This window comes from Pyrus communis, chromosome 9 (assembly GCF_041283825.1).
Source record: "Pyrus communis isolate YQ-2024b chromosome 9, ASM4128382v1, whole genome shotgun sequence".
Lineage (NCBI taxonomy): Eukaryota > Viridiplantae > Streptophyta > Magnoliopsida > Rosales > Rosaceae > Pyrus > Pyrus communis.
Window position 1 is genome coordinate 27,288,978 of NC_142573.1, and position 21,941 is coordinate 27,310,918.

Here is a 21,941-nt window from a genome sequence, read left to right on the forward strand (position 1 = left end):
GAACTAGATTAGCTTCAGAAATTAAGATGGACTGGCTTAGACTAATACCAAAGCTGGTATACTCAGATCCCAGGTCAAGATTAGAGACAGAAGACGCGTTTGATATGGCTGTGCAGGGAATTCTTGAGAGAACAGAAAACAAGAAGGTGATTAGAGAGGGGAAAAATCCTAGTATTGGTTTTGCAGATGAGGATAACACTAAGGTTGGGAAGGCAGAACAACCGACTTGATTAAGGGCTGGTTTGGTATTGTTCTGCTTTGAAAAAAAACTGCTTCTGCTGTGCTGTGAAAATAAGCAACTGTAAAATAAAGTAGCAGAGTGTTTGGTAAACTTTTTTGTAAAAGTGCTTTTGAAAAAAAAAAAAAAAGCAATATTATAGTATTTGGTAAACTTTTATGTAAAACAGATATTAAAAAAAAACGGTTTTTCAAAGCTGGGTTTTGCAGCTTCTTTTTTTTTGTTTTTTTTCATCCAAAACTGTGAAAAAAATTTGAAGCCGAATATTTACTAAACACAAAAATAACTCCCAACTTTTTTATATACTAACTTTTTCAGAATTATCTCAGTATCAAACCAAATCTAAATATAACCGGTGCTTTGTAATTATATTCACAAATATGAGTGGTTCGATTTATGGTCGGGAAGGCTCCCACTGTTCCACCTCACGGACTCTATCTCTGCATGCCTCAATTTATGACTTGAAGGGACATGCAGACCCACAATTTTTCCGGATTCCCAGATTCCCGGCACTCCACGTACTATATGTACTAGCCAATAAAAATAAAACACGTGGATACTCTGTTGTGTAATTAAATTATATTCTGCAAAATTTTAAAGGTGGTGGGCCCGACAAAAAAGAAAATTCTCTATTAAACTTCCTCTCTGATTCTCATCCTTCGCTCCAATGGCGTTCCATACCATCCAAAATCCTAGAGAGACATAAACGTAGTACTGGAGTTTAGGAACAATTGTTAGTGGTTTTGTTTAAGATTGAAAACTAACTAATTCTTAAATCCACCAAGGTTTAGCCAAGAACTTCTCGAATTCAAATCAAGATTTATTTTGTGGATCTGAATGATGCTTTTATATAAGCACAAAAGGCAAGAAAGAAAGATGAGAGAAAATCAGTGAAACTAAAATCGGAGAAATTAAAAAGGAATACTCATATTCTTGAACAATCAATACATCGGCCACCATGCATATACCTTCTCAATCCACAGCCTTTCATGAATTGGGAAAATTTTTAAAAACCCCAGAATAGAAAACCCGGAATACCCATAGGAGAATAAAAAATTACACAAAAAAAGCCACAGAGGATTGAATAATTCAAATGTGTAACGGAGTTTTTTTTTTTTTTTTTTTTTTTGGTTTCTGGGCCCATTGTTTCAGAATTTTTAGGAAGCAATTAAATTTCAAAACAGAATAGCTACGTGTTCTATTTTTAATGGGTTGGTACATATACGATGTGGAGTGCCGGAATTTGGGAAAAAATTCTCCTTTTGATGGGCATATTACTATTATATATGTAGGCCCAAGGCTAACTGTTTTATGTCAAGATTCACCTGGATAGGAATTTTTTTTTTTGAACAAATTATATTATCTATACTAAAGAGAACGGGAATATGTTTAGTCTCACAATAGACTAATAATAATATAAATCAAATTCACATTTGGTGAAAATCGAACCTAAGAAGTGCAAAAAGTTGAGTGGAGAGAATATCATGAATTTGGGGCATTACATGATGATGGCTAAAAAACCCCACAAGGCAAAATGAAGTGCAAAAAATTGAAGGCCCAAACTAGAGAGTTGCTACGTACCCTTGGGGGGTTAGGGTGCTCATTAAGAAATAGTGATATTATTAATGTTTAATAGGCAGTGTTCAGTTTAAGAAATAATCAGTGTTTAGTTTTAAAAATAGTCATTGTTCAGTTTAAAAAATAGTCAGTGTTCAGTATAAGAAACAGTCAGTATTAGTGTTCAACATAAGAAACAGTCAGTATTTAATTTAAGAATAACCAGTGTTTAGTTTTATAAATAGTCGATGTTCAGTTTTAGAAATAGTCAGTGCTAAAATAGTGATAATACTAGTGTTCAGTTTAAGAAATAGTCATTGTTCAGTTCTAGAAATAGTCAGTTTTCAGTTTAAGAAATAGTGATAGTATTAGTGTTTAGTTTAAGAAACAGCCAGTGTTTAGTTCAAAAAAATAGTGATAGTACTAGTGTTCAGTTCTACAAATAGTGATATACATGTGTTTAGTTCTAGAAATAGTTAATTTTTAGTTTAATAAATAGTTGTACTAGTGTTCGGTTTAAGAAATAGTCAGTGTTCGATTCTAGAAATAGTCAGTGTCAAGTTTAAAAAATAGTGATAGTACTCATGTTCAGTTCTAAAAATAGTCAATGTTCAATTCTAGAAATAATCAATGTTCAATTCTAGAAATAATCAATGTCCAATTCTAAAAATAATCAATGTTCAATTATAGAAATAATCAATGTCCAGTTCTAAAAATAGTGAGTGATCAGTTTAAGAAATAGATATAGTACTCATGTTTAATTCTACAAATAGTAAGTATTCAGTTCTAGAAATAATCAGTGTTTAATTATAGAAATAATCAGTTTTCAATTCTAAAAATATTCACTATTCAGTTCTAGAAATAATGGTAGCATTCAATTCGAGGATTTTAGATTTTGGAGACTTTGTTTTGGGCCACCACAGATTTTATGTACTTAGTAAAGAGCTATATTTTATGTAATCGAATCTGCGCAATTCGATTTTGTTTTGGGCCACAACAGATTTTATTTTAAAATGTTCCCAAATTTTCATTCACAGTAAAGTTTCCATGCCATTCAGTTACAGAATGAATATGCAAAGCATGCAACTTGCCTTATTTGCATAACTTGCACAATTACAGCATATCGTAAAGTTAATTTGATAGTCAGTTACACTAGCATAAGGGCCAAACAGTGTAGAAATAATATGTAACTTAGTAAAGAGCCAAATTTTAAAAGACAAGGACGAGAATGTTACTAAACTAGAGAGGTACAATGTGTAATAAGCCTATATTCATAAGAAACGATAGAGTGGTATTCTATTAATTAACACAAGCAAATATTGAGGTTTTAAATGAGTACATTGGTCTAGTGATTAAGAAATTGATCTGGAGTGAATTTGAATCAAACAAATTATTGTAAACTCTTATGCGGCTACCACAAGCACAAACGCCACCCGTACAAATTTGTCACAAAAAAGATAGATGCAACAAACCTTTACAGATGACCATACCAGTTATTGCTGCAGAGAAAAACCACATAAAGTCATTGCAGATAAGCTAGATCACATCAAGCCATTGTTGGAAGACAAGACCACATAATAAAAATATATAATAATCACAGAAGCACGACCACAACACTCACAAAAGTGAGGCAACAAGACAACTATACTTCTTGTAGGAACCATTGGTGGGCTCATCTGATGAGAGAGGCAACGGCAATTTTTTTGTTTTTTTTTTTTTTAACAAACGCTATTATCTACATTAAGACGGTTAATAATGATGTGGTTTTAATTCGTCTTTGACAAAAATCGAATCTAAAACCTCTCACTTATAAATGAAGAAAAATATTACTAAATCATAGTACTAAGAAACCTATTTTAGAAAAAAGACTTTTAGACTCCTATTTATAAATTCAATATAACGTTCTTATAACTCAAATAAAAAAAGTGAAAAAGCCTAACAACGTTTTCCTTACCGCCACCCATCCCGTTTCTCTTTCCCCACCGTCTCTCTTTAATTGAAAGCTGAAAATAAAAACTGAAAAATGCCCAGCTCTCTTCGTCCCTCGTTTTTCTCCCTCACCACGTGCTTCTCTCTCTTCCTCGACCACCGCTCACCCCACGACCAATCATCCCTATCGTCACTGAGAATGTGACCGGAATTCGAAACCATGCCCGAAACACTACCTGATTAAGGATTTTCGCCGTTTCGAACAATGGAAGGCGGATGTCGAGATAAAACCACAAGAAGACTACTCAATACCTTAATTCTAAGCAACGACATAAACGGTAAAGAATAGAAAAGCTTGACGAGTTACCATACCCATGGTTGACCTAGGAAGTTCTAGGAGATGAGAATTGGAGAATTTGCAGAGGGGATGTGGACTTTTATGAGAAATAACCGTAAGGGAGAAGGGGAGAGAGAGAGGAGGAGGAAGAGGAGAGGGATGGTGATGAGGTGCGATAGTGGTGGTCGGTGTTTGGCGGGTGGGGACGTTTGGGTTCTTAGTTTTCTTCGTTTTTTTATTTTTATTTTTTAAATTAATTTATGATGCATGAGATTATAATATAGATGGAGAAATTAATAATGCATAAATTTAACCACTCTCTTATATATCTTTAATATTCGAAAATCAGAAGTTAATTTTGATGTCTCAAGGCTTCACTAAAAAGTTTTGGACTAAAAAGCCCCCCAAACAAAAAAAATCAAAACTGACAGAAATCCAAATAAATCAAACTCTCCACCCATCCACGTAGTTTTAGCGGTTATCGGAAATGGAACTGCCACGATCCCTACAGTGCATACAATGAAACTAGATGATTTTCTCAAATGCAATTTTGTCTTCTGTACATAACCCATCCTCCACACCTTTTTCCGAGTTTCTCGAACTCACTTTCTTTTCTTCTTCTATGAAATAAAGTCTCGATTGGTGGCTACTGGCTAAGATTCAATAAGCAAGTCTTAAGTGGTGGTCTACTGGCTATTTTACTTGGTCTTCCCTGCCCAAAACACACACAGCTATTGGTGTGAGGTTAGCCTAAACCCCAAATACAAACCTAAAAGCCTTTATCATCCCAAATGCATGAAATATTTAAGTTTGTTTAAATATGCCTCTAAAATTTTGTTTTTTTTTTGTTTTTTTTTTTCAATTCAAGACTCAATCTACTGTACATAGAAGATTTCAGGTGATTATTCTCTAATTCTGGCTTTTTTTCCCTATAAAATTGATTAATTTTATGCATTAGTTCATCAGAAAACTAGGCGACAAACTCATTAATCATCGAGCTTCGTAAGGCAGCAGGACTGTACAAATAAGGTTTCGATTTTAAATCTTCTCTTATTGCCTTTACGTTTATGTTTTGGCAAAAAAAATATTAAAAAAAAATGAAAAAGGAAGTAGCATATGTTACTATAATTGCTGTCTGTAAATCATTTTTCATCACGTTGGTGTCATCACTTTTGTAAATGTTCATGGTGAATTAGATTGGTCTTCGATGTTTTCAAGGACCATTGTTATGCAAATGTTTTCTTTCTCTTTGATTCGTATGCATGGAAAGATGATTGGACTGTCTATGTAGGAAGTGTTTTTTTACTGTGTTTTTAACGAAAATAAGTTATTAATTGTTTGCTAGTTTTTGAGTTATCGATGGAAAATGGGTAATTTTGATTTGGCATTGCTGTTAAAGTATTGAAATTTATGTTGAATGAGGTGTTTTCTATGTTCCAGCGGAGGAGTTTCAGAGATAGGTTGGAGTTTGTATATTTCTATGTCAAATGAAATATGCGTTTGTTGATATCTTTTACAATGACTTTTAAGTATTTTCATTGTAAAATGTTGAAGTAGTTGATATCCATTGACAGAGGACACGCATAAGGCCTTCGAGAATATGCACCCTGTCCTTACAGAGTTCAGGAAGGTCCAGCAACAACAATGGTGCGCCTCCCTTACCTTCCTCACTCTCCAAACACCAAAAAATATATAGGGATTTTTATATTTGGATGTCACTAGCCATACCATATTGCTTATTAGCTGTTTTCGGTGGACATATCTCACAACGTTGCTCTGGTGATGTTCATTGGCAATGTCTACTGGAACATTTTTTTCCTATTTCTGGTTTGGGTTCTGAAAGGATTAAGATTAACAACGTAATGTGAATATAAGGGTGAGTGATTCGGTTTGATTCAGTTTCACCTGAAATCAAACCAAACCATTATTGGGTGGTTTAGGCATACGGTTTTAATTTTTAAATTTTTTCAGCAACTCATTACAAAGTTACATGATTTTTTGTGTTGCAGCTTACGTTGAAGTTTATTGATACATAGGAGTTTTACAGGTAGGTTGGTTTTTGTATACTTCTGTGTCGAATGAAATATGTGTATGTTGTTTGCTGCAAATGAATTTTCATTGCATTTCAGACTTTGTGATTTGAAACAACTTGTTGAGTTTTATGCTCTTCGTTCAATTACAGTATATTCTTTTACAATGACTTTAAGATTTTACATAGACAGTTTTGCAATCTGGTTTTTATTCTTGTTTTTTTTTAAGTTTTTGCTAAAGATGCATGATTCAATGTGTATGTGGCCTTAGAATTTTTTTATTAGAATATGATATGTTTTAATTGTTCTCTTACTGAGTAAAGTTTTGGACGGTTTGGCATTGTGTAATTGAAGTTCTGTTTGTCATTGTACCGAGGTTGCAGTTTGCTTACTTGCCAAAGCCTTTAATGTGTTTCGGGAGTGATACACATGGAGAATACCAGTGGCTACACATTCCAGGTTGCTCTAATAGCTTCGAATAAATTAAATACATGCATTAAGATATGAAGGCTTCTTATTCCACAACAACGAAAGCACTTTTTCACTCTTTCATATACTAGGGGATTTCACTTGGAAAAGAAAATGTTCCATACTGATGGATTCGGGTCCATAACCATGAGTTCCAATGTACGAGATCTTGTAGCACTTACCAATGAGGCCCTATCGATTAGTATTACACAGAAGAAATCAATTATAGACACTAATATAATTAGATTTGTTCTTCATAGACAAACTTGGGATTTGTGCATTCGCTTGCTGTCTAGTTGCCATACATGACGATAAAGAAAGCCAGCAAATTTTCAAGTCATGTTGGCTGATTAGGATTGGATTAGTCTTGGGTGAAGTAGAATTTGATTGAAGAGGCTAACATTAAGTATTTGTGGATTAATTTTCGCGTGGTCAGATTTTTTGTACGTAGGGAAAGGCTTTTGGCTCTTATATACCTAACTGTTAGCGATTTATTCATTTATTGCTTTGTTCCATATAAGTAATGCTTTCAATGTCATTTACAGATAAACAATTAAATTACAAGCATCTATTTGCATTTTTGGACATATATTATGTACTGATTTTACTATTTCATTTTGGTTTTGGCTTTTACTTTGCCTTACTAAATTAGATTAATTTTGGAGCTTATTAAGCAACTTTTAAGTAAACAGCAAGCAAAAAAAATGTGGGATGGTGGGCTATTTATAAACTTTAGTTTTTGTACAATGAACCGGTGCAAAAAGAATAATTTAGTTTTTCATGCCATTTATACAAGGGCGGATTTCAACCATTTGGGATGATCTTTGTTAGCCATGGATGGTGGAACACCATGATCTTGCTGCACCACTGTTTACCCTTGACAAATGATCAAAACAAATATTTTTATATGAACATATCTCCCAAGATTGGATTTTGAGGAGTGTTTTTCGTTACAAATTGGAGTGTTGAGATCCAAAAAAGTCACATGCAAACCCCTCATGCCAAGCCCAAGTACACGCAAACGTACGGGATTAAGAAAAAAGAATATTTACAATTATATCATACTACGATAATTAAGCCAGATATTTATAAAAGAAACACTCAAGAAATAAAGAAATAAATAAAACAACACATTTCAAGGGACACATAGCTCCTAAAATGAAAAAATACTTCTTGCATGCGCATGATGTGCCCTTTACATTACCCTTCTTAGGTCGTAAAATATGCTAAATGTAAATCACGGCTTTTTTTTGGTCAAATGTAATTAGTTTGCTTGTAAAACCCTTTAAAATAATAATAAAAATAATAAAAAAGAAGAAGAAAAAAAAGGCAAATAAAATCCCATGTTACCGATAGCCTCAAGACTAAGACAAGCACTCATCTTTTCAGTGTCTGACCGTCTCTCCCGCGTGAAGCTCCGCCGTCCAAAACCATGAGCATCTCACAAATTTAACAAAAACAAAACCCCATTTCCTCAGAATTTTCAATCCTTAAAATCCCACCAAATAACCAAACGGCAATGTCGGTGGCGTGTGGCGTGGAGTGCGTGGTCGTGTTGGGCTGTATGCGCTGGGTGTGGCGGCGCTGCACCTACATCGGCTCCAACGACAGCGCCACCTGGTCCTCCGCCACCCCCGACGAGTTCGACCCCGTCCCCCGCATCTGCCGCCTAATCCTCGCCGTCTACGAGCCCGATCTTCACAACCCCCACTTCATCCCCACCGTCGGATTCCGCCCCAACCCCGACTGGGTCGTCAAGCGCGTCACTTACGAACAAACCCTTGGACATGCGCCGCCCTACCTCATCTACGTCGACCACGACCACAAGGAGCTCGTCCTCGCTATTCGCGGCCTCAATTTGGTCAAAGAGAGCGACTACAAACTCTTGCTCGATAACGGGCTCGGAAAGCAGATGTTCGACGGAGGCTACGTCCACCACGGCCTCTTGAAGTCGGCGATTTGGCTGCTCAACGAAGAGGGCGAGACATTGAAGCGGCTCTGGCTCGAAAACGGATCCAATTACGATATGGTGTTTGCGGGTCACTCTTTGGGGTCTGGTGTGGCGGCGCTGCTGACTGTGATTGTTGTCAACCACCGGGACTGGCTTGGCGGGGTCCCCCGGAGCAAGGTGAGGTGCTACGCGCTTGCTCCGGCGCGTTGTATGTCGTTAAATTTGGCCGTCAAGTATGCCGATGTTATATACTCGGTGGTTCTGCAGGTGGGTTAATATTGTCATTTGTGTTTCTTGCATGTGTTTGTTTGGTTTCGAACTGTTTTCGTGACTTGTGGATTGGTTATTGTGTTCGTAGGATGATTTCTTGCCAAGAACTGCAACCCCCTTGGAAGACATTTTCAAGTCAATCTTTTGGTTGGTTTTCTTTGAAACCATTAATTTTATTATATCACGAAAAAGAAGACAAATTTAATTGGGATTGTAGATTTTATAATGGAGTGAATTACTAAGACTTTTGGGGTTTTGGACAGCTTGCCCTGCTTGTTGTTTTTCGTTTGTTTGAGGGATACTTTCATACCAGAAGGTAGGAAGCTTAGGGATCCCAGAAGGCTTTACGCACCCGGGCGTATGTATCATATTGTAGAGCGCAAATTTTGCAGGTACCCCCCATGATCCTTACATCAATCTTCTCATTTTATGTTTGTGGATCTTAAAAGTATGGTCGAATTTCCATTGACAATGAAAGATGCCATTCGGTACTTACGGAGTCAAGTGTAATGAATTCCTGAATGAATGCAACTTGCCTTATTTACAGCTCTTGCACTTTTACGTCATATCATTAATTTTCAAATCCACACGAATCCAGTGCTTTGGATTTTGAATTTGTGACAGTAATGTGAAATTGGTGTCCTTGGCAATTCTTGCACCATCCCTCGAAATTGTTTCGCTTGGTGATTCACATACTCCAGTAGCGGGAGGCAATCACTCTTTAGGTTCTGCCTAGGAAGTGGATTCTTAGTGGCTTTTCATGTGAAAGACTATGTACATCTGATGAGAACATTATAGGTTCCTACCCACTAGAATCTCCTGTCTCCCTAGAGAGCTCATAGAAGAATCCCTACCTCAGGAGGTGGGCAGGGAGTATGATTTTTTATTGACAAATGATAGCGTTAGTGGGTTAAATTGGTAGTTGTTAGGCACCCCGTTTGTTTGGGGGGGCTGTTGGGTGGGGATCAAACCCGCACTAGGTTGCATAGGCATCATTGATGTCCGCCACTGCGGTAGAGCACCATCGGCATAAGGAGTATGGTTGAAGGTTTTTTTTTTTTTTTTTTTTTTCTTTTTTAAACTCCTCCCTAAATTTTAGATATGGAGCTCATTTAGGGAGCACATTGGAGATACTCTAACTCGTAACATGAAAAAATTTATGCTGGTTTGGATGAGAGACTTTCAAAACCCAAAGAACTTTAAAATGTATTTTTTAAAAAGCACTAAGGTTAGGCTCCGCCGTCCGGTTCTCAATTTCGCGATCTCCGACAACAACATGGATCTGCTGGAGAATTGGATCGATTTGGGTTTATTTTCAATTGGGTGTCCGGGATTCGAAGAATTAGCGATATAGATCGATTCTTTTGATCTTAAGGTGCATAATCCAGATCTTGGGATAGTGGAGTGGAAAAAAGTTACTGCTCGGATCTTCTTTGCATGTCGATTGGAAATGCATCGCTAGGAAATTTGGTTTTCCTGGGAGTGTGAGTGAGTAGGATACGGGATGAGTTGGCTGGGTTTCAGAGTCGCCGCGATTCTGCTCTCCTTCTCCTCCATCTTCCGTAAACTCGGTCTTCGACTCGGATTGATCACTTGATCGCTCTCTCACCGAGTCCACCCACCAACTCGGATGAACTTTTCATCTGGGTTTTTTCCAATTTGTCTAAGTTCTGAGATCTGCTGGAGAATTGGATCGTTTTGGATTATTTTCGATTATTTTCAATTGGGTGTCCTGGTTTTGAAGAATTGGTGATAAAGATCGATTCTTTTGATCTTAAGGTGCTTAATCCAGTTATTGGGATTTTGGAGTGGAAAAAGTTACTGCGACATTAGACATGCATAGATCTTGTTGTGCTTGAACAAGTATTTTGAGCCATTGTTCACATCTGAGCAAAGGGGAAGGCGGCAATGGAGTCAGAAGGAGAAACTGCCCTGATTCACAACAGAAACTGGTAAGGGGAGCAGCATCTTACTGGGATAAGATGACCTACCGACATTTATCCAGGGATTACAAAGTAGAGCAAAAGGTTTTCATCTTAGAGGTGGAAGATAAGTCTGCTGGTGAAAGGATTCTGTTAACAGAAAGAACTAGATACAGAGGGTACCAGATTGCTTTCGATTTGGGATGTGCTGCTTGGCTCATTGATCAGTTAAAGGAGGCGGTAGTTACAAACGGTCAGATCTTTTTCAGAAAATATAGAGGTCATAATTATCAGTTTTGGGTTGAAAGATTCCACAACAAAAACGGGGATTTTCTGGTTCTGTCCAAATCAGAAAAGGATGGTTTTGTCAGGAATATCTTCGTTCCTAAAGGAAGTAACTTTTTCGGCTGGAGAAGTCTGGAGGACCTACTGTCTGAAATTCTCCGAGGGGGAAAGAGAGCCGGGGCTTCTCAGATGAATGTGAAGAGGGATGGAATTGAGCCTTTGAGCAGCCACTCGGGGTTTGGCCCTCAGGTTTCGTATAGAGACGCAGTTATTGGAGGCAAGATGTTGACAAATGGGGCATCCCTTCGAAACGTCAGAGAGGAAAGTTGGATTAAGAAAAACTGGAATATGAGAGATACTTCCACGGAATCCTATAGTTGGGGGAGTGTAATCGTTTGTGAGAGACTTGTGGTGCATCAGCCTTGGAGAGTTGTGGAGGCCTCACTTCAAAATCTGCTGGGAAAGAAAATTTGGCTTTCACCGTTCCAATGCAACAAGGCTTTGTTTGTCTGTCAGAACGAAGAGGAAGCAACAAAAATTGCACAACTTGGAGTTCTAGCCATGAATAAGTTACCAGATGTGGTGTTGTCTGGATGGTGGGACAGTATCAAATCAAACGACAGAAAGGTGGTTAGTTATGGTGGATGGGTTGCTCTGGAAGGTTTACCACCGCATCTTTGGACCAATGTTTTTTTCCAAAAGATTGGCGATGCATGCGGTGGTCTGGTACAAGTTGATCGTAGAACAGCTAACTTTGGTTTTTTGATTGAAGCAAAGTTAAAAATCAAACCCAACAACATTGGCTTTATTCCAGAGTTTGTAAATGTGGTAGATGGAGAATCAGTATTCAGGGTAAAAATACGTCAACTTTCGCCAGCAAAGAGACCTAATCTTTCGGCTGCAGATGGTGGAGTAACCACAATATCAAATGGCTCTTTGAAGACTGAATCGAAGTTACAAAGGATCACCGGAATAATCCCTCCGGCGAAAGCAGATTTTCAACAGAATGCCCCTATTTCAGGGACACGTGTCTGTTTTCAGATTGGAGATTTTGAATGCCCTGTCAATGTTGGTTCTGAAAGAAAGCAAGGAGAAAGCATGCACGTGACAGAGAGTGTGCGGGTTGAGAAGTCTGTAATCAATGACTCTACTTTTTCTGTAAGAAAGCAAGGTGAACAACAGAGAGTAGGAAAACTAACAGGAGCGGTGGAAATGACAGAAGCGGTGGTTGTCTCAGAAGGAGCAGAAAAGGCAGTTGCAGGGGATTATTTTAATGGTTCAATAGAGAAAGGAAGTCAGAAAGAAGTGGTCTTTTCGGATGTAGGCAAGGGCTTGGAGGTATGTGGGACAGTTGGTGGCGGTGGTTGGTTGACAAGAGGAAGCAGCACTTCAATGTATTCAACAGTGAACAATTCTCAATGCTCTTCGGCTATGAAAGCTCATCACAAGGGTGTTTCAAGTAAAACTCCAATGTGTATCAATTTGAATTTCCTTGGGAGATTTGGCGATTCTGATATTTGTGGAAAAAGACTGAAGCTTGTTCTTCCAGACGAGTTCGGATCTTATCTGACTCCTTTTGAGAGGCCTAAACTGAAGGAAATTCAATCTCCCAATCTCACCTTCTTAATTAATGATTGTGAACAGATGGATGAAAAGGAAAGTGATGTCGATGATGTTCCAATAAGGCCATCGGGCAGGTTGTTTGAAGAGGAATCATCGGAACAAAGGATGAGGTTCACAGAGGATCTTGGTCTGGATTATTCTCAATTATCAGATTTTGGTGAAGACGAATACATGTCACAATCATCAGTTTCAGAGGAGGAGTTTGGTGATTCTTCACAAGACGAAAAAGAAACCTTCGATGTTTTTGATCGCTTTAACGATGTGTTTCACAATCTCTTCACTGATACAACAATGGAAACAAGGACGACGTTGGATGAGGTACCTTCTCAGTCGCATCATATAGCAAATTTAGACACTGTGGAACAAGTTGAATACAAAGATACTGGAAAAAACAAGAAACTGTTAAAGTACAGCAGAAGGAAAAGGTCGGCTAGGGTATCAGTCAAACGTGAAGCACAAACTCGAACTACCAAATTCATGTCAAATATGAAAGTTTCTTTGGTGCCACTGAAAAGGTCTTTATTTCTTGAGAGGAATACTGGGAAAGTCATTGCTAGCAAGCTTGTGGGTGGAAATAAGGCAGAAAAGAAAATTCAAGGGGGCATTGTCAGATTTAATGAAGATAATTAGCTGGAATGTGAGAGGATTGGGAAGTAGGAAGAAGAGGCTGATTTTGAAACAGCAATTCAGGCGACTAAAGCCCGATATTATTATCTTACAAGAAACAAAGAAAGAATCAATTGACAGATCGCTTGTGGCTAGTGTTTGGGGAAGCAGATTTAAAGAGTGGATTTGCGCCCCTGCACAAGGAAGATCTGGGGGTATAGCTGTGATTTGGAACACCAAACACATCTCGGTTATTGAATCTTTGGTTGGAGGTTTCTCTGTCTCCATAAAAATTAAAGCCCTCAATGGGTTGGACTGGTGGTTATCTGGTGTCTATGGTCCCTGCAAAAATAGAGAGCGAAAGGAGTTCTGGGAAGAAATGGCTGGCCTTTACGGTATTTGCGGACCAAGATGGTGTGTAGGAGGAGATTTTAACGTGGTGAGATTTGTAAATGAGAAATCAAATGGGGGAAGAATGACTACAAGCATGAGGAATTTTAATGATTTCATCCAAGATACAGAGCTTAAGGATTTGGAGTTGCTCAATGCTCAATTTACTTGGTCAAACTTTAGAGAAGAACCTGTGTGTAGGAGGTTAGACAGATTTTTGATCTCAGTAGGTTGTGAAGAGATTTTTCCAGAGGTAAGACAAATGGCTTTGGCAAGGGTCACTTCTGACCATTGTCCAATCCAACTAGATACTAACAAGGTGAAATGGGGGCCAAGTCCTTTCAGATTTGAAAACATGTGGCTACAGCACCCAGATTTCAGGAACAAGTTCAAACAATGGTGGCAATCTGAGCAGGTGGAGGGTTGGGAAGGTTATAAATTTTTGTACAAGTTAAAAGCTATCAAAAGAAAGTTGCAAAGATGGAGTAAGGAAAGTTTTGGTGATGTTGAGAAACAAATTAAGGATGCTGAGGCTAGCATAGAGGATTTAGATAGGAGAGAAGGGTTGGAAGGGCTAGATGTTGCTGCTAAAAGAAAGAAGGAAGAGTTACGTTTCCTTGTGGAAGATCTAGCTTATAAGGAAGAAGTGAAGTGGAGACAGAGAGGTAAAGTGGAATGGGCTAAAGAAGGGGATGGTAATACTAAATTTTTCCATAGAATAGCAAGTGGAAGAAGGAACAGAAACTATATAGAAAGGTTGGAAGTGGATGATAGGGGAGTGGTAGAGGATGCAGAAGAGATAGAAAAACATATCGTTAACTTCTTCAAGTCCCTGTTTAGTAGTAACGAAGAGGTATGTTGGGGCTTGGAAGGCATCAATTGGGCCTCAATAAGTGAATCTGAGGCAGCTTGGCTTGAGAGGCCTTTTGAGGAATCGGAAGTACAAAGAGCAGTCTTTGATTGTGGAAGGGATAAATCGCCAGGACCAGATGGTTATTCCTTGCAAATGTTTCAACACTGTTGGGAATTCTTGAAAGTGGATATTTTGAAGGTCATGGAGGAGTTCTTTGAGACCGGAATAATAAATGCGGTGACAAATGAAACATTTATTTGTCTAATTCCGAAAAAGTCAGATTCTTTGAAAGTGACGGACTATAGGCCTATAAGCCTAGTTACTGGTTTATACAAAATTGTGGCGAAAACCCTAGCTTCAAGATTAAGGGAGGTTATGGGCAGCACAATCTCTCCACATCAAGGAGCTTTTGTTAAAGGCCGACAAATTTTGGATGCTGTCCTTATTGCAAATGAGGTGGTAGAAGAGGTGAGGCAAAAGAAAGAGGAGGGATTGGTGTTTAAAATCGATTTTGAAAAGGCTTATGATCACGTCGAGTGGAGATTTTTAGATGAAGTTTTACAAAGAAAAGGCTTTGCCATTAGATGGAGAAAATGGGTGCAGGGATGTCTAAATTCTGCAAATTTCTCCGTTTTGATAAATGGGAGGCCTAGGGGAAAATTTCATGCTTCAAGAGGTTTGAGACAAGGCGACCCACTGTCACCTTTTCTTTTTACCTTAGTAGTGGATGTCTTGAGTAGATTAATGGAGAAGGCTCAAGAGAATCAGTTGATCAAAGGTTTAGGCATTGGGCAAGAAAGGGTGGAGATCTCTCATCTTCAATTTGCTGATGATACTATTTTCTTCTTGGCGGATGATGAGGAAGTTTGGAACAGCTTATTAGAGGTGCTCAATTTATTTTGTACTGTTTCAGGGTTGAAAATCAACAAAGCAAAGTGTTCTTTGGCTGGAATAAACTCAGATTGTGAGAAATTAAAAAGGTTGGCAGATTCTTGGGGCTGTGAGGTGGGTAGTTGGCCAATAAAGTATTTGGGTCTCCCTCTTGGGGGCAGGCCAAGAGCACTTACGTTTTGGGATCCAGTGGTAGAAAAAATGGAAAAAAGACTTCAAAATTGGAAGAAGGCCTTCTTATCCAGAGGAGGCAGATTAACTTTGATTCAATCTGTTTTGGGAAGCTTGCCAATCTACTACATGTCCTTGTTCAAAATTCCTTGCGGGGTGATTGGACGCCTAGAAAAACTAATGAAAGGATTTCTTTGGGAGGGGGTGGAGGAAGGAAAGAAAAACCACCTGGTGAAATGGGAGATAGTTATTAAAAGTAAGGAGGAAGGGGGTTTAGGAGTAGGGAATTTGAGGAATCAGAATGAAGCGTTATTGGCTAAGTGGTTGTGGAGATTCCCAAAGGAACCAAATTCTCTCTGGCACAAGGTGATAAGAAGCAAGTATGGGCTGCAGGATAATGGGTGGAATGCAAATCCTCCAGTGCGGGGTTCAAGTAGAAGCCCCTGGAAAGATATTTCGTGTGGTCTCCAATCTTTTCTACAATGTTGCAAGTTTAAGGTGGGCAATGGGGAGAGGGTGAGGTGTTGGGAGGATGGTTGGCTGGAAGGGGGAACATTGAAAGAACAATTTCCTAGATTATTCTTGCTATCGAGAAGGCACAACCAGAACATCGCAAGTTTTGTGGATCTTTCTATCAATTCTTTGAGTTGGAATTTTGATTTCAGGAGAAATTTGAACGAGGTGGAGATAGAAGAGGCGGCTAGATTATTACAGAAAGTGGAAAATGTTCGCTTGTCTCAATCAAGAGCGGATGATAGAAGGTGGAAACTGGATTTATCAGGATTGTTCACCTGCAAATCCTATCGCTCTTTCTTGAGCAACAATGGGATTGTGCAACATTTTCCACCCTCTTCTCAGATTTGGAAATCAAAAGTTCCTCCGAAGGTCAAAGTTCTTGTGTGGCTAGTGGCTATTGGGAGGCTCAACACTTGTGATCAAATTCAAAGGAGAAGTCCTTTTATTTGCATCTCTCCCCATTGGTGCAGTTTGTGTAAAGCAAAGGAGGAAAGTGTTAACCACATTTTTCTTCATTGTTCTTACACGATTCAACTGTGGTGGAAATTGTTTCAGGAGGTTAGAGTAAGTTGGGTCATCCCAAAGGGTTGTTTCGAGCTTCTAAGCACTAATTTTGAGGCTCTAGGAATTGGGAGGAAAGCTAAAGCTTTGTGGGGTTGTCTGGTGTCGGCAGTTTTTTGGAACATTTGGTTGGAGCGTAACAAAAGAATTTTTGACGATTATACTGGTGTGGGGGTAGCAGATCTGTGGGGAAGAGTAAGATATTGGGCAGCTCTCTGGGCTTCAGTTTCAAATGAATTTAAGAATTACTCTCTTTCTCACATACTGTGGGATATGTTAGCAGTCGTAAAATGATTTTGGTTGAGGTTGTCCTACTTGTAATCTGATCCTCTGGAAAGATTTTCTTGTTCTGTTCTTGGTGGATTTCTTATCCACTTCTGTGTATTACACTTTTCTTTTTTAATAAACTGTTATAGTTTCTTCTCAAAAAAAAAAAAAAAGCACTAAGCCTACCAATGAACTACTCTAACTGTCAAACATTACAAAGCTACTCTAAAACACTACAAATGCACTACAAAGACACTAAGCAAGGGACTTTCAAAATGACCTTGAAAGGTGTCACATGAAAGTTCTCACAAAGTTATAGCATACAGTCATATTCAAAGTCCATCCACATAATTTTTTTGTTGTATTCCTAGCTTAGTTAGCCCAAGTTCCATGGAACTTTAAATTAGCATCTAGTCCTTTTGAAAGTCCCTCAACATAACTTTTATGGTCCTTTCCTAACTAATTTAGCCTGAGTTCCATGGGACTTAAAAATCCCTCATCGAAACGCACACCAGTTGTAACTTTTGCCTTCATTTTCTTTGGAAAAAGTTTGAATCTTGTCTAATGTGTTTCACTAGATTTTTACCAGGGTATGATGCAATTTGGAATAGAAAAAAAATTAATGTGGGGTTTACAACAATACTTTAGAATGCTGCCCTGTTAGCTTTGAAATGATGCAAACCCCTTCTTTGTATCCTGCAGGAAATAAGGAAGACGAAAGGGAATAACAATGCCTATAATTGTACATTCATTGGTCATAGCGCCGCAATAAAATTGGATATAAAAAATAGGGAAGTGTTATTGGCACCCCAAAAATCTCATTCTACACTCCTCACAAGTGTATTTTTCTTTCGAAATATAGAAAGTTTGGAGTGTAGAATGAGATTTTTGGAGTGCCAATAACAATTCCCAAAAAATATTACCATTTTTGAAGTTCTCTGTTAGTTAGGCATTATGTGTAGGAGCATCTCTTGGTAAATACATCTTTTTTTATGTTAGGCTATGGAGGCTATGGTCTACTGATTGTGATAAAATGTTGGCGTATCTACAACAATGCTTACATTTTTAAAGAAATCCATTATAAGCTTTCAGCTATGCAGCTGGAAGTTTATTTATACCTTACTGTTGCATCAAGTAAAATTTTCCTGCTACCAGTTTGCGAAGTTTTAAAATTGGATCAAATCTGTTTGTTTTGATGGGCTTCTCTGTGCGGGTTTTTGTCTGTTGAACTAGTATAAAGTTTCACTTTCTAGAAGACTTAATGTTATGTTGGAACCTAAACTGTTGTGTTCATGCGATGATTGAATTCCTCGTTGCTTGGTATAACAGATGTGGCAGGTTTCCTCCAGAGATCCGAACTGCCATTCCAGTTGATGGGAGATTTGAACATATTGTCTTGTCATGTAATGCCACATCTGATCATGGAATTATCTGGATAGAAAGGGAAGCAGAGAAGGCTTTATTAGTAAGTGGAACATAACTTACAACCATAATCATTATCATTTCATTTCCTTTTGAGACTCCCATGGTTATCATTTCATACATTTTATTTTTCTTATTTTAAACTAAATTAAATATGTTTTTAGCTCAATGGCAATTCTTCAATTTCCACGGGAATGCAAAGAATATCAGCATTGTGTTTATTCTCCTGCTTAAATCCCTAAACTAGCATGATTGCTTGGCTGTGTTCATAAACTATCAGAAGGGTCTTAATGCCCCTATGTAAATTGTGTCTTAAGTTATCTTTGGTTGTTGGAAAGGGGAAAGAAGTAAAGGGAAAAGGGGGTTAAGTTGGTGTAAGCACAAACGACTCCTTGATCTCTTTTTCTTAGTTTGAGCAGAGGTAACAGGAGGGACAAGATCAGAAGGAAAAGGGCTTGTCTTCACTGTACCATATTGACAATTCGATTTCCATTTGATATTGTTCCTTCATCTACTAAGCAAATCAACTGCTCAAGGCTCTCCCTTTCTCACCCCGCCCTTCCCCCCCCCCCCCCCCCCCCCCCCCCCACCCACCCCCCCCAAAAAAAAAACCCCCACATTAGCGGACATTCTTCAAGTGCCAATCATGTGTGAATTATTTTGATTACCAGAATGTGTTATTTACAGTTGTTTACGATTGCTAATTCTGGATCCGTTTTGCGAAGCATATTAGTATATGTGAACCGTAATTTAAAGTAAAATAATGATTTCGGAGTTTTGTTGTTTGCTATTGAATTGTAAGTGCTTATCTTTTATATGTTGAATAAACACTGATCGGTGATGTAATTACTCTTCAGCGAATGAAGGAAGAAAGTAGTTCTGAGACCGTAACAACTGCTCCAAAAATACAAAAACTTGAGAGGTTGCAGACCATTGAAAAAGAACACAAAGATGCATTGGAAAGAGCTGTCAGTTTGAATGTGCCTCATGCTGTAACATCCAACGAGGAAGCTCCTGAAGACCAAAAACCAGAGGAGGCTCCAGAGATCGAAAATCAGAGCGAAGACGCTGCAGATACAAAGTTGAAGTCCACTGGTGGAAGGGCAAGGTGGGATGATTTGGTTGAAAAGCTTTTCAAGAAAGATTCTGGGGATGTACTGCTAACACGAGATTCAAATCCCACAGAATAGCAACATTCTTTGTTGGTGTAAAGTTTGCTCGATACAAGGTAAGAAGGAGATGAAGATTCAAGCCAACAGTAATATAAGGTTTAAAAATAGGTGGTCCGCTCCTAATTACACCAAGATCTTTTAAGATAAAGGCCTTACAGTTAAGTGCCATTCGGCTTAATACCACCCAAGGTATTGGGCTTAGGTGGTTAATTGGGACACTATCGGTGAATTGCTGGACTTAGGAGTGGACACTAGCGGACCCTTGACTCATCTCCTTGAGGTTTAGGTACTTGTGAATAGTTCATGATTCGTTTCGCACCCACTTTACACTAGGTTGGAATTTGTACATTTTATAGGTAAAAGAGTTGTGCATTACATATAATTACGGGTCCATTACCCATGGGAGAGAATTGTCAATACAAAAGAATACTGAAATTCAGTTCCTCAAACTCCTACCTGTTCTTCGAGTTCCATCTATGTTTCGATATTAAGCTCTTCAACTTGCAACCAAGCATCAACTTTCCCTTTTATACTTTTGTGAATCCAACAACCAAAAGCCAATGATATATTTGAGGAGATGATATTGCACTTCTAATTTCTCCTCATTCTCCCATCCCATTTTTTTTTCTGGGATCAAAGGAGAATCGAGGGACAAAAACAAGAGGAGTGCAAACCGATAGTGTGAAGTTCACAAACCATATTAAAATCAAGGATACATTCAAGTATTGAAGACATTAAATAAATACTTACACCAATGTCTTTTGTGATAAAATCTCACATCCATCGTGTTGCATATGAGATAATATGCAAGCTTGGAAACAACATCGATATGATTAGTAGTGAGTTGCCCTTAACAACTTCAACTTCCACATATATACATCGTCTTACCCGATGAGCTAATATCACGTAGTCCCCTATTATTAATAACAAAAAATAACACAAAACGAGTGGCATTGGATGCAAGGATGAGATTGAGAAGGATAAAAAAATGGATTGGTTTGGTCGATTGATCAGTAGTACTTCAATTAAGGTAAAAGAAGGATCGGCAAAATAGGCGATCTTGTGCTTTTCACAGTATATTTTGGTACGTAACTGCAATGCTAATTTGAATGTTTAGAGCATTTTTTGTAGGTATCCATCCTTCTTCATTTTTCAAGACAATTTCAGCGTGATGATTAATTAAAGAATTAATTAATCTTCAGTCAGATGAGGTAAATAAACGTTGGACATGTTGCCAATATTTGGGTCCATAAGTAGTAGTATGTAAGAAGCTAATTAATCATGGAAACTCTAAACTTAAACTTTAAGCATGGATGGGATTCGTGGTATAAATTTGGTGGATTGATGGATGGATGGATCCATGACCTAACTAACTTAATGACATGTTACTTAACCACTCACTGCTGATAATTGAAAAGCTCTAATTGGGGTTTAACGTACTAATGCAATAAGATTAGGCCTTCTGTCTTTTGTTGGTTAACGGCTGTGACAAGAAATACCTGAACGTGTTAACAACCTTCTGGCCATGTAAGTGCTTTTGCTTTTTGAGAAAACAGTCGCATAAAGCAACACTGCACTGACTCTTGATTTTGTTACTGTGGAACGGTTACAACTGTGCATGCAAACGGTGCAACTGAGCGATTAGTCAACTGGAGAAATCTACCAACGTCTTACATAATTATATATGACCTATATATTATACACTAGTTATTATTAAACGGGGGTTGTCCTGCGTATTAACTTTTTAACTAGTCGGTTTGAGCAGTGGACAGTAAGTACGACAACACGATTTAGATATTCATCATAATCTAACCAAAAAGAAAATTATAATTACAAATTAAATATCAGGTATTCACCATAATCAAACACACCAAGTAATTGATTCTCCATCAATTAATGAGTTTATACATTTCACCAATAAAACAAAATTATTTTTTGGTAATTAATGAAAATACATTTTGATCACATGATGTAAGCAACATGTAAAAAAACTATGATTAAAAAAATGAAACTACAATAAAATCAAGAATCTAACCAAAAACATTAACACCCAAAACTACAACTTTCGGATAGAGAAAAAATAATGACTAGAAAAAATTTTAAAATTTATAAATGCATATAACATTTTAGAAAATATAAAACGGGGCTGTAATAGGAGGATCTCATTATGTGTATATCAATCAAAGATCATCTTTGAGAAAATTCACTCAAATTGAAAATCTCATTTAAATATCAAATTGCGATGAAATAAATAGATGAACATTAATATCAGGCTCAACTCTCTACTGCTAACTAATTAGAATGCGGACCCATTCTCAACAGTAGACATGTAGTATATGAGTTTTCAATCACTAAGTCCTATATAATTAATATCAGGTTCGTCTCTCTACTGCTAACTAATTATCTCAAACCTTGAGAATAAGATTAAGCTGTAGCTGCACTAGCTTAGACAATACAACTGGCACTGATAAAGAATGAGGTT

At 37.8% G+C, this 21,941-nt stretch overlaps 2 protein-coding genes across 2 annotated transcripts; both read left to right on the plus strand.

Moving 5' to 3' along the window:
• Positions 1 to 7,879: 7,879 nt before the first annotated feature.
• Positions 7,880 to 19,908, plus strand: LOC137739870 (uncharacterized). The gene is made up of 5 exons (XM_068479599.2): positions 7,880 to 8,777; positions 8,869 to 8,927; positions 9,044 to 9,172; positions 18,195 to 18,330; positions 19,145 to 19,908. Exons 1-5 carry the CDS (start codon positions 8,079 to 8,081, stop codon positions 19,475 to 19,477), a joined length of 1,356 nt encoding a protein of 451 aa, XP_068335700.2. The 5' UTR covers positions 7,880 to 8,078; the 3' UTR covers positions 19,478 to 19,908.
• On the plus strand, positions 10,060 to 13,732 carry LOC148694528 (uncharacterized). Its single transcript, XM_088699943.1, has 2 exons — positions 10,060 to 10,559; positions 10,677 to 13,732. The coding sequence occupies exon 2, from the start codon at positions 10,763 to 10,765 to the stop codon at positions 13,238 to 13,240; it is 2,478 nt and encodes an 825-aa protein (XP_088556069.1). The 5' UTR covers positions 10,060 to 10,559; positions 10,677 to 10,762; the 3' UTR covers positions 13,241 to 13,732.
• Positions 19,909 to 21,941: the final 2,033 nt, after the last annotated feature.

What these genes read in the sequence shown, in the direction of transcription:
- LOC137739870 (XM_068479599.2), top strand. Translation starts at nt 8,079, where the DNA reads ATGTCGGTGGCGTGTGGCGTGGAGTGCGTGGTCGTGTTGGGCTGTATG. An exon ending in ATTTTCAAGTCAATCTTTTG is followed by an intron (nt 8,928 to 9,043) that starts GTTGGTTTTCTT and finishes GGTTTTGGACAG; the next exon opens with CTTGCCCTGCTTGTTGTTTT. An exon ending in GTAGAGCGCAAATTTTGCAG is followed by an intron (nt 9,173 to 18,194) that starts GTACCCCCCATG and finishes TTGGTATAACAG; the next exon opens with ATGTGGCAGGTTTCCTCCAG.
- LOC148694528 (XM_088699943.1), top strand. Translation starts at nt 10,763, where the DNA reads ATGACCTACCGACATTTATCCAGGGATTACAAAGTAGAGCAAAAGGTT.